General features: G+C 46.5%; 2 protein-coding genes and 1 pseudogene across 2 annotated transcripts in view; all 3 read left to right on the forward strand.

Moving 5' to 3' along the window:
- Positions 1 to 3,869, forward strand: part of LOC128045642 (UDP-glucuronosyltransferase 1-6-like) — a 29,909-nt gene extending 26,040 nt beyond the window's left edge. Inside the window, exon 2 of the mRNA XM_052638093.1 lies at positions 3,861 to 3,869. Coding sequence (XP_052494053.1) covers positions 3,861 to 3,869 — 9 coding nt within the window. The remainder of the gene's footprint in view (positions 1 to 3,860) is intronic.
- A 1,924-nt stretch (positions 3,870 to 5,793) lies between these two features.
- Positions 5,794 to 6,898, forward strand: LOC128045643 (UDP-glucuronosyltransferase 1A3-like; annotated as a pseudogene).
- Positions 6,899 to 10,462: 3,564 nt separating this feature from the next.
- LOC128045644 (UDP-glucuronosyltransferase 1A3-like) lies at positions 10,463 to 11,945 on the forward strand. Its single transcript, XM_052638094.1, has 2 exons — positions 10,463 to 11,326; positions 11,883 to 11,945. Exons 1-2 carry the CDS (start codon positions 10,463 to 10,465, stop codon positions 11,943 to 11,945), a joined length of 927 nt encoding a protein of 308 aa, XP_052494054.1.
- Positions 11,946 to 12,584: the final 639 nt, after the last annotated feature.

Here is a 12,584-nt window from a genome sequence, read left to right on the forward strand (position 1 = left end):
GTTGGTCATGGCCTTCCTTCCAAGGAGCAAGAATCTTTTAATTTCATAGATGCAGTCACCATCTGCAGTGATTTTGGAACCCAAGAAAATAAAGTCAGCCACTGTTTCCACTGTTTCTCCATCTATTTGCCATGAAGTGATGGGACTGGATGTCATGATCTTAGTTTTTTGAAGGATGAGTTTTAAGCCAACTTTTTCACTCTCCTCTTTCATTTTCATCAAGAGGCTCTTTAGTTCCTCTTTGGTTTCTGCTGTAAGGGTGGTGTTATCTACAAACCTGAGGCTATTTGTATTTCTCCCGGCAATCTTGATTCCAGCTTGTGCTTCTTCCAGCCCAATGTTTCTCATGATGTACTCTGCATATAAGTTAAATAAGCATGGTGACAATATATAGCCTTGACATACTCCTTTCCCTATTTGGAACCAGTCCATTGTTCCACGTCCAGTTCTAACAGTTGCTTCTTGACCTGCATACAGGTTTCTCAGGAGGCAGGTCAGGTCTGGTATTCCCATTTCTTTGAGAATTTCCCACAGTTTGTTGTGATCCACACAGTCAAAGGCTTTGGCATAGTCAATAAAGCAGAAATACATGTTTTTCTGGAACTCTCCTGCTTTTTTGATGATCCAACAGATGTTGGCAATTTAATCTCTGGTTCCTCTGACTTTTCTAAATCCAGCTTGAACATCTGGAAGTTCTCAGTTGGCATATTGTTAAAGCCTGGCTTCGAGAATTTTGAGCATTACTTTGCTAGTGTGTGAGATGAGTGCAATAGTGTGGTAGTTTGAGGGTTATTTGGCATTTCCTTTCTTAGGGATTGGATTGAAAACTGACCTTTCCCAGTCCTGTGGCCACTGCTGAGTTTTCCAAATTTGCTGGCATATTGAGTGCAGCATTTTAACAGCATCAATTTTAGGATTTGAAATAGCTCAGCTGGAATTCCATCATCTCCACTAGCTTTGTTTGTAGTGATGCTTCCTAAGGCCCACTTGACTTTGGACTCCATACTGTCTTGCTCTGGGTGAGTGATCACATCACTGTGGTTATCTGGGTCATGAAGATCCTTTTTGTATAGTTCTGTTTATGTTGCCACCTCTTCTTAATATATTCTGCTGCTGTTAGGTCCGTACCATTTCTGTCCTTTATTGTGCCCATCTTTGCATGAAGTGTTCCCTTGTTATCTCTAATTTTCTTGAAGAGATCTCTAGTCTTTCCCATTCTGTTGTTTTCCTCTATTTCTTTGCAGTCATCATGAAGAAGGCTTTCTTATCTCTCTTTGTCTTCAGTTTCAGTCTGAATTTGGCAGCAAGGAGTTCATGATCTGAGCCACAGTCAGCTCCTGGTCTTGTTTTTCCTGACTGTATAGAGCTTCTCCATCTTTGGCTGCCAAGAGTATGATCAATCTGATTTCAGTGTTGGCCAGCTGGTGATGTCCATGTGTGGAGTCTTCTCTTGTGTTGTTGGAAGAGGGTGTTTGCTATGACCAGTGCGTTCTATTGGCAAAACTCTGTTAGCCTTTCCCTCGCTTATGTTGTACTCCAAGGCCAAACTTGCCGGTTACTCCAGGTATCTCTTGACTTCCTACTTCTGCATTCCAGTCCCCTATAATGAAAAGGACATCTATTTTTGGTATTAGCTATAGAAGGTGTTGTAGGTCATCACAGAACCATTCAACTTCAGCTTCTTCAGCATTACTGGTCGGGGTATAGACTTGGATTACTGTGATATTGAATAGTTTGCCTTGGAAATGAACAGAATTTTGTTGTTTTTGAGATTTCATCAAAGTGCTGCATTTCAGACTCTTTTGTTGATTATGAGGGCTACTCCATTTCTTCTAAGGGATTCTTGCCAACAATAGTAGATATAATGGTCATCTGAGTTAATTTCACCCATTCCAGTCCATTTGAGTTCGCTGATTGCTAAAGTGTTGATGTTCACTCCTGCCATTTCCTGTTTGACCACTTCCAATTTATCTTAATTCATGGACTTAACATTCCAGGTTCCTATGCAATGTTGCTATTTTCAGCATTGAGCTTTGCTTCCATCACTAGTCACATCCACAGCTGGGTGTTGTTTCGCTTTGGCTCCATCTCTTCATTTTTCTGGAGTTATTTCTCCTCTGATCTCTAGTAGCATATTGGGCACCTACAGACGTGGGGAGTTCATCTTTCGGTGTCCTATCTTTTTGCCTTTTCATACTGTTCATGGGGTTCTGAAGGCAAGAATAGTGAAGTGGTTTGTCATTCCCTTCTCCAGTGGACCACATTCTGTCAGATCTCTCTACCATGACCTGTCCATCTTGGGTGGCCCTAGACGGCATGGCTCACAGTTTCATTGAGTTAGACAGGCTGTGGTCCATGTGATCAGTTTGGTTAGTTTTCTGTGAATGAGGTTTTCATTCTGTCTGCCCTCTGATGAATAAGGATGAGACTTATGGAAGCTTCCTAATGGGAGAGACTGATGGGGGAAACTGGGTCTTGTTCTGATGGGCAGGGCTAAGCTCAGTAAATCTTTAATCAATATCTGTTGAAGGGTGGGGTTGTGTTCCCTCACTATTGTTTGGCCTGAGGCCAAACTGTCCACCCACGCCTCCACCGGACACTCCTGGAGACTCATAGGCAAGTCTGGCTCAGTCTCCCACTGGCCTCCAAAGTCAAATTCCCTGGAATTCTCAGTGCCTTTGCCAGATCCCCAGGTTGGGAATTCTGTTGTGGGTCCTAGAGCTTTCTCAACAGTGCGAGCATTTGTTTGATATCATTGTTCTGCAGCTTGTGGGTTGTCTGCTCGGTGGCTCTATGGTGGGGCTAATGGCAACTTCCTCCAAGAGGGCTGATGCTACACTCTGGGTGACCCAGGTCTGCTGCAGCCAGAGCCCCTGTCCTCATGGCAGGCCGCTGCTGGCTTGTGCCTCTGCACGAGATACTCAAACACTCAAAGGCAGGTCTGGCTCTGTCCCTGGGGGTCTCCGCATCCTATAGCACACAAGGTTTTGTTTGAGTCCACTGAGCATCTCTGGCAGGTATGGGGTTTGATTCTAAATGCGATTTCGCCCCTCCTACATCTCACTGTGGCTTCTCATTTGCCCTTGGACGTGGGGTATCTTTTTTTGGTGGGGTCCAACATTCTCCTGTCGATGGTTGTTCAGCAGCGAGTTGCAATTTTGGAGTTGTCACAGGAGAAGATGAGCGCATGTCCTTTGACTCTGCTACCAGAGTGGGAGGCAACGCATTTTTGTTGTTCCAAGTCACCCTGTTCCAGGCACTTTGAGGTGAACACAGCCCTCTCCGTTTTCAGTCCCTTGCTACCTGCTCTTGCAAGTTTCATGAGATTCCCATGGTGTAGAGTTCTTTACTGTCAAGGACACTTCTTGCTTATTCATACCTCTGTTCAGGGGAAGGTGGGGCCCATCAAAGCACCAACTGTGGCTTGCCTTCGTGTAAAAAATCATAAAACTTGGTGTGGGCAAGGCAGTCTCATGGAAGCAGTTTTATTTATTTATAAGTTATTTTATTAAATTATTTATAAATATGCAATAAAATGTGTATTGAATTTATTTATTTATTTATTTTGGCTGTATCAGGTCTTAGCTGTGGCAGGCAGGATCTTCGCTGTGGCACACAAGGTTGGTTGCCCCATGGTACATGGATGTTAGTTTCTCAACCAGGGATTGAACCCATGTCCTTTGCATTAGAAGGCAGATTCTTAGCCACTGGACCACCAGGGAACTCCCATGCATGTAGTGTTTTGGCCCTCACTTGGCAGCATAAGAATGGGCCTTGGGCTTGGAACTCTTCCTCCATAGGAGCCACCCAGCCTGTGCTAGGCTTATCACCTTGTGTGAGAGTGTATTTCCCTGTTTCAGGCTCAGTGACTGCTCTTCTGTCTTTGAAGTGCACGCATGTTATGGAACTCGGCCAACCCTCCTGTTACACGGTCCTCCTCAGGGAGGGGGCAGGGTCTTTCTACTGGGCATAAGAGGGATGCACGTAGGCAAATTGCTCTGTGTCGGCCATCAGGGGAGACTGGCTGATTGTGGGTACCAATGCCCACTGTTGGGGCTAATCGTTCTCTGTGTAAGGAAAGTGTTCTTCCTTCCGGTGCTTGACTGTGCTCTTCCTGGTGATTCAGGTACCAAGATGCAGTGGGGAGATGTGTTTGGACTTCCACTCCTGGCGGCTGGCATAGTGATGACCTTGGCTATTCCCCATGGAGTTGGTGCCTGGCTCTGGTTTTGCTGACAAGTGCCCTGGAATCTGCTTGACAGATATGATAGGATTTAAGCTGGGAGTGGAGGTGAGAAAGTGAGCCTTGGGGAAAACATGCAGGAATATGGCTGGGACAGAAAGAATCCGGGAAAAGAGCTGAGATGTTGCTGTTGGAGATCCGGGATCTTGGACCGCAGCCTCCAAGGATGGTTAAAGCAACGACCCCAGCACGGCGGCAGCCTGTGTGATACAGGAGGCACACTGGCCTGCATGCATTTGCCCCATGATGAAATCTGTGGTCAACGTGGATCCCGAATGAGGGAAACCTTTCTCCCAAAGGAAAACGTCAGCCTGGCCGGACATGTGGATCATGGCAGGATGTCGTTATGGCAGAAGCCCTGGATGCAGAAGAGGGTGCTCAGTGAGAAAGCTGGGCAGCCCAGAAAGTCCTGCCGTCTTCCCCAGGGCAGATTAGACATGGAGAGGTCACATTCTGTTGAGCACACGTGGCCATCAGTCTCTGTAGTAGGGTCACCTCATGGATCTGAGACACAGTCATTGCATAGGCCCCATGTCAGAAGGGTCTCACAAATTCTGGAGCTACTCTGTTCTGAGGAATCTGTCCTTTTCAGGATTTGGTCTGTAACTGACCTTGGAGAAAAATCTGAACATAAACTATAAGATATAATAAAGGTCCAGATTAATTCACTTCAGTCCCTAACCAGAGTAGTGGAGGACAGGTACCTTCTGCATCAGAAGAGGATTCAGAGAACCTGCATGGAAGCATGGGGCCAGCTTCCTCCTGTCCAGGGTGAGCAAGGTCTGGGACCTGGCGCCCTCTGAACCCCACTGTCATTACAAAGGGCTGCCTTGCCCACTGATGATATAGATAACAGGAAGTTCTATTCCATGAGGTGACAAAGGATTCTCATGCAGCCCTTCTGCTGTTGTCCTCAAGGATCCTTCCAGATGTTTCCATATCAGGCAGCTGCTCCAACACACTCTCTCCTGAGCAGTGCAAGAGGTGTCCAGTGTGGAACTGGAACAAACCAGAGAGCCACCATCCCCTCCCTGCTGAGAAAGCAGCCCTAGCAATGTAATACATTTCCCTGGATTAGCTCTGTGTTCACCTATGAATTGGGGTGAAAGAGTTTAAAGAGTTCTTAGATAAGGTCACATTCAGCAGAGGTTCTGGGTGGGGATTGGGGCAGAGGTGACTCCTCAGCATTCAGTCCAGCTCCAGAGAACACAGATAGCAGAGAGGTAGGAGGTGCTCAAGGGAATGGGCAGGCACAGCCTTGCCTCGGGTCTTGGATGAAGAACAAGAGTGTGAACTAGAATGTTCCCCAGGGGGAGCAGCAGAGTCAGAGGAGATTTTCCAAAGTAAGGGGGTGTGATCTTTCCCTGGGTGAAATCAGAGGTGATGAAACAGGCGTAGTCTTATCCTGTAATAAGCAATGTTCGAAGGGCACGCTGCCTTCCAATAACATGCAAGTTTGCTTAAGTGACTTGATGATAAGATAAGACAAGGGAACAAATATAGGTGGCACAGCCTCACCAGAGATGGAGTACATTCTGATTTGTGCAGAGATGGCCCTGGGACTGCAGCTTCGGCAGCAGCAGGTGCTGACTGGACTCTTGCTCTGTGTGTGCGTCGGGCTGAGGCTTGGAAGGTGCTGGTTGTCCCCATCGCAGCCACTGGCTCAGCATGCGGGAAGCCGTGTGGGAGCTCCATGCCAGGGGTCACCAAGCAGTGGTCGTTGCTCCGGAGGTGAACCTGCACATCAAGGCAGAGGACTTTTTTACTGTGAAAGTCTACGCTGTTCCCTACACACAGGATGAGTTTGATTCCATCATGAGGACTCATATTCATGTGTTTTTCCAAAGAGTACATTTTCTTACAATGTTTTGGGAAGCTATGGCAACTTCGAAAAATTTTTCTTTTCTGTATGAAAGGTCTTGTGAGGCACTCTTGTATAACAAGGACTTGATCAGAGACCTGAATGCCAGTTCCTTTGATGTGGTTCTAACAGATCCTTTTAACCCCTGCGGGGCAGTGCTGGCTAAGTATCTGTCCATTCCTGCTGTGTTTTTTTTGCGATTTCTTCCCTGTGACTCAGATGTTGAGGGCACAGCATGCCCGAACCCTTTTTCTTATGTTCCTCGGTTATTAACAAGGAATTCAGACCACATGACGTTCTTCCAAAGGGTCAAGGACATGTTCTACCCTCTGCACCTGAAGCACATTTGCCAGGTTGCTTTCACTCCTTATGCACATATGGCCTCTGAGCTTCTTCAGAGAGAGGTGTCGCTGGGGGAGATTCTTGCCTCTGGATCCGTGTGGCTGTTCAGAAGAGACTTTGTGATGGACTACCCACGGCCGATCATGCCCAGCATGGTGTTCATTGGGGGCATCAGCTGTGCCAACAGGAAACCGTTATCTCAGGTGTGTACTGCTGCTTTTGTTCAATCAGTGCTCCCAGTGGAACACATTCTTTTAATTAAAACAATTTAAAAAATGTTTTCATTTTTCATTTCATTCTTCAGTGAAATGATGAGTTTCAACCACTGGACAGACGGAATTCCCAAGTGGAACATATTTTTAAAAGACAACCTAGTTCCACATGCTTGCTAATCTACTCCTCTTTCTAAAGGTTGCTGCCTTGCATTCTCTTTTGAACAGTCTTTGGTGTGATACATTGTTAAAGTGCTCCAGGAGTGACCTGTAAGTTTCTGATGGACTGTGAGAGGAATGAGAGGCAGGGGTGAAGGGCCATGTTAGGTCTGAGAAGGAATGGGGTGGTTCGACCATGGTTGCCCTTTCATACAACCTCTGTTGTAATGGTTGTGCAGTTTTCTGATTCTAGTAGAAGCCAAGAACTTGAGCTGTGAATCCACCCATCATGGGTTTTTTGCTTGAGGGTGTTCAATTGGAGGAGGAAAGAACTGGCAAATTGCATATTGCCTTGATACTTCATCAAGGTTTTGGCTTGGAAAGGTATTAGGGGTGGTCACTGGAGACCTCAACCCCAAAAGGAAGCAGAAGTTTCAGAGAGGTTGAATAAATAGAGTGGAAGGGAGAGAAAACCGCAGATGAAAGTCGGGGTTTCTGTGATCAGAGAGAGGAATAATTGAGCCAAGTTTCTTGAGATGGAGCTGTGCTGACCAGAAGCTGGGGCCTGGGGTAAAATGGGGGGAGGTACAGAGCTGAATGGCATGTCAGATAGGTCTTCAGCATGGGCCACTGAGGTCCTCAAAGGCTAGTGGTGGGGGCTGGAGAGGAGGTCAAACTGAGCCACGAGCACAGTGAAGGTGGCGACAGTGATGCTGAGAACTGAGTCAAAGAGGAAGGGACTGAGTGCATCCCCACGCCTACCACAGCCCAGTCACCAGCCCTGCGTTTCTATGGTGCAAGCCATGGCTTTCCTCATAGTTACAGAGTCTGCTTATATGAACCCTGAATTGTTGCTGTTGTTGAGTTGCCAAGTTGTGTCCAACTGTTTGTGGCCCCATGGACTGTGGCACACCAAGCTTCCCTGTCCTTCACTATCTCCTGGAGCTTGCTCAAACTCATGTCCATGGAGTCAGTGATGCCATTCAGGCATCTCATCCTCTGTCGTCCCCTTCTCCTGCCCTCAATCTTTTCCAGCATCAGGGTCTTTTCCAATGAGTCAGTTCTTCTCATCAGGTGGCCAAAATATTGGAGCTTCAGTTTTAGCATCAGTCTTTCCAGTGAATATTCAGGGTTGATTTCTTTTAAGATCGACTTGTTTCATTTCCTTGCTGTCCAGGGGACTCTCTGGTCTCTTCTCCAGCACCTCAGTTTGAAAAGCATCAGTTCTTCAGTGCTCAACCTTCCTTATGGTCCAACATTCACATCCATATACAACTACTGGAAAAACCATAGTTTTGTTTATATCAACATTTGTTGACAAAGTGATATCTCTGCTTTTTAATACACTGTCTAGTTTTGTGGGAGTTTTTCTTCCAAGGGGCAAGCATGTTTTAATTTTGTGGCTACAGTCACCATCCGCAGTGATTTTGGAGCCCAGGGAAATAAAATCTGCCAGTGTTTCCCGTTTCCCCCATCTATTTGCCACGAAGTAATCTCACTGGATACCATGATCTTAATTTTTGAATGCTGAGTTTTAAGCCTGCTTTTTCACTCTCCTCTTTCACCCTCATTAAGAGACTCTTTCATTCTTCTTCATTTTCTGCCATGAGAGTGGTGTCATCTGCATGTCTGAGGTTGTTGATATTTCCCCTGGCAATCTTGATTCCAGCTTGTGATTCATCCTGTGTGGCATTTCACATGATGTGTTCTGCATATAAATTAGGTAAGGAGGATGACAATATACAGCTTTGACATAATCATTTCCAATTTTGAACTAGTTTGTTGTTCCATGTCCAGTTCTAAGTGTTGCTTCTAGACCTGCTTACAGGTTTCTCAGGAGGCAGGTAAAGTGGTCTGGTATTCCCCTCTCTTTAAGAGTTTTCCACAATTAATTGTGATCCACACAATCAAAGGCTTTCAAGTAGTCATGAAGCAGAAGCAGATTTCTTCTGGAATTCACTTGCTTTTTCTATGATCCAGTAGATGTTGGCCATGTGATCTCTGGTTCCTCTGCCTTTTCTAAATTCAGCTGTACATCTGGAAGTTTTTGATTCACATATTGCTTGAAGGATTTTGAGTATTGCCTTGCTAACATGTGAAATAATGGCACCCCACTCCAGTACTCTTGCCTGGAGAATCCCAGGGATGGGGGAGCCTGATGGGCTACTGTCTATGGGGTCACACAGAGTTGGACATGACTGAAGTGACTTAGCAGCAGCAGCAACATGTAAAATGAGCACAGTTGTCCAGTAGTTTGAAGATTCTTTGGCATTGTCTTTCTTTGAGATTGGAATGTAAACTGAACTTTTCCAGTCCTGTGGCCCTTGCTGAGTTTTCCAAATTTGCTGGTGTATTAAGTGCAGCACTTTAGCAGCATCAGTTTTAGGATTTGCAATAGCTCACCTGGAATTCCATCACTTCCAATAGCTTTGTTTAGAGTGATTCTTCTAAGGCCTGTTTGACTTCACACTGCAAGATGTTTGGCTATAGATGAATGACCACAATTTTGTGGTTATCTGGTGATTAAGACCTTCTTTTTGTATAGTTTTGTGTAGGTTCCTCTGTGCATGGACTGTTCCAGGGCCAGAAAACTAGAGTAGGTTACCATTTCCCACTCCAAGGGATCTTTAGACACCCAACCTAGGGATTGAATCCCTGTCTCTTGTGTCTCCTGCATTTGTAGGAGAATTCCTTACCACTGCACCATCTGGGAAGTCTTGAACATGAACTATAGATGTAATAAAGATCCAGAATAATGCGCTCTTCAGTCCCCACACAGATCAGTGGAAGTCTATGCGGTCCGCATCAGAAGAGGATTCAGAGAGCTTGCACGGAGGCATGGGGTCGTCCCTCCTGTCCAAAGTGAAGCAGCCCTGGAGTCTGGCATCCTCTGAACCCCACTGTCATTACAAAGAGCTGCCTTGCCCATTGATGATTTAGATAACAGGGAGTTCTATTCCATGAGGCAGAGAAAGAATTCTAAGCAGCCCTTCTGCGGTTGTCCTCAAGGATCCTTCCAGATGTTTCCATATCGGGCAGCTGTTCAGACAGACTCTCTCCTGAGCAGTGCATGAGGTGTTCAGTGTGTAACAGGAAGAAACCAGAGAGCCACCATCCCCTCCCTGCTGAGAGAAGGCTGTTCTCTTGATGTTATATGTTTCCCTGGATGTGCTCCGTGTTCACCCATGATGGGGGGAAAGAGTTTGAAGAGTTCTCAGATAAGGTCACATGCAGCAGTGGTTCTGGGTGGGGACTGGGGCAGAGGTGACGCCTCAGAGTTCAGTCCAGCTCCAGAGAACATGGTTAGCAGAGAGGTAGGAGGCGACAAAGGGAATGGACAGGCAAAGCCTTGCTTTGAATCTTGGATGAAAAAGAAGAGAGTGAACTAGAATGCTCCCCAGAGGAAGCAGCAGGTCAGAAGAGTTTTTCCAAGATAACGGGAGTGGGGTAACCATTCCCTGGGTGAAATCACAGGTGATGAAACCCAGGCATGGACTTATCCTGTAATGATTAATGTAAGGCGGGCACACTGCCTTCCAATGACATGCCATTTTGCTTAAGTAACTTGATGATAAAACAAAGATAAGGTAACAAATATAGGTGGCACAGCCCCACCAGAGACTCTAACTTCTGGTTTGTGCAGAGATGGCCCTGGGACTGCAGCTTCGGCGGCAGGTGTTGGCTGGACTCCTGCTCTGTGTGTGTGTCGGGCAATGGGCCGAGGCTGGGAAGGTGCTGGTGGTCCCCATGGAGGGCAGCCACTGGCTCAGCATGCGGGAGGCCGTGCGGGACCTCCACGCCAGAGGTCACCAAGCAGTGGTCGTTGCTCCGGAGGTGAACATGCACATCAAGGCAGAGGACTTTTTCACTGTGAAAGCCTACGCCGTTCCCTACACACAGGATGTGTTTGATTCCATCGTGAGGACTCATATTCATGTGTTTTTCCAAAGAGTACATTTTCTTACAATGTTTTGGGAAGCTATGGCAACTTTGAAAAATGTGTCTTTGCTCTTTGCAAGATCTTGTGAAGCACTATTGCATAACAAGGACCTGATCAGAGACCTGAATGCCAGTTCCTTTGATGTGGTTTTAACGGACCCTGTTCACCCCTGCGGGGCAGTGCTGGCTAAGTACCTGTCCATTCCTGCTGTGTTTTTTTTGCGTTTTATTCCCTGTGACTTAGATGTTGAGGGCACAGCATGCCCAAACCCTTTCTCATACATTCCTAGGTTATTAACAAAAAATCCAGACCGCATGACATTCTTCCAAAGGGTCAAGAACATGCTCTACCCTCTGGCCCTGAAGTACATTTGCCAGATTACCTTTACTCCTTATGCGCGAATGGCCTCTGAGCTTCTTCAGAGAGAGGTGTCGCTGGGGGAGATTCTTGCCTCCGGATCCGTGTGGCTGTTCAGAGGAGACTTTGTGATGGACTACCCACGGCCGATCATGCCCAACATGGTGTTCATTGGGGGCATCAACTGTGCCAACAGGAAACTGTTATCTCAGGTGTGTACTGCGGCTTTTATTCAGTCAGTGTTCCAAGTGGAACAAATTCTTTTAATTAAAGATATTTTAAAAACTTTTACACCACACTGCAAATTAGGCCCTTGCAGTGAAATGGACGGTTCCAATCACTAGACCAACAGGGAATTCCCAAGTGGAACATATTTTAAAACAACAGCCTACTTTCACATGCTTACTTATTTACTGATCTTTCTAAAGATTTCTACCTCTCATCTCCTTCACACACTCTTTGGCGAGATCCATAATTAAAGTGCTCCAGGAGTGTAGGTTTGTGATGGACTTTGAGACAAATGAGAGGCAGGGGTGAAGGTACATAGTAGGTTTGACAAGGAATGGAGTGATTTGACCATGATTGCCCTTTCCAACAGCATCTGTTGTAATGGTTGTGCAGTTTTCTGAATCTAGTAGGAGCCAAGAACTTGAGCTGTGAATGCATCCATCATGGGTTTTTTGCTTGAGGGTGTTCAATTGGAGGAGGAAAGAACTGGCAAACTGCATTTATTGCCCTGATACTTCATTGAGGTATTGTCTTGGAAAGGTATTGGGTGTGGTCACTGGAGAGCTCAACCCCAAAAGGAAGCAGAAGTTTCAGAGAGGTTGAATAAATAGAGTGGAAGGGAGAGAAGACCGGAGATGGAAGTCGGGCTTTCTGTGATCAGAGAGAGGAACAATTGAGCCCAGGTTTCTTGAGATGGAGCTGTGCTGACCAGAAGCTGGGGCCTGGGGTAAAATGGGGGGATGTACAGAGTTGAATGGCATGTCAGATAGGTCTTCAGCATGGGCCACTGAGGTCCTCAAAGGCTAGTGGTGGGGGCTGGAGAGGAGGTCAAAGTGAGCCACGAGCACAGTGAAGGTGGCGACAGTGATGCTGAGAACTGAGTCAAAGAGGAAGGGACTGAGCGCATCCCCATGCCTACCGCAGCCCAGTCACCAGCCCTGCATTTCTATGGTGCGAGCTACGGCTTTCCTCATACTTTCAGAGTCTGATCCTATTAACCCTGAATTATTGTTGTTGTTGTTCATTTGCCAAGTTGTGTCCAACTGTTTGTGGCCCCATGGACTGTGGCACACCAAGCTTCCCTGTCCTTCACTATCTCCTGGAGCTTGCTCAAACTCATGTCCATGGAGTCAGTGATGCCATTGAACCATCTCATCCTCTGTCTTCCTCCTGCCCTCAGTCTTTCCCAGCATCAGGTCCTTTTCCAATGAGTCAGTTCTTCTCATCAGGTGGCCAAAGTAT

The sequence above is a fragment of the Budorcas taxicolor genome, chromosome 3 (assembly GCF_023091745.1).
Source record: "Budorcas taxicolor isolate Tak-1 chromosome 3, Takin1.1, whole genome shotgun sequence".
Lineage (NCBI taxonomy): Eukaryota > Metazoa > Chordata > Mammalia > Artiodactyla > Bovidae > Budorcas > Budorcas taxicolor.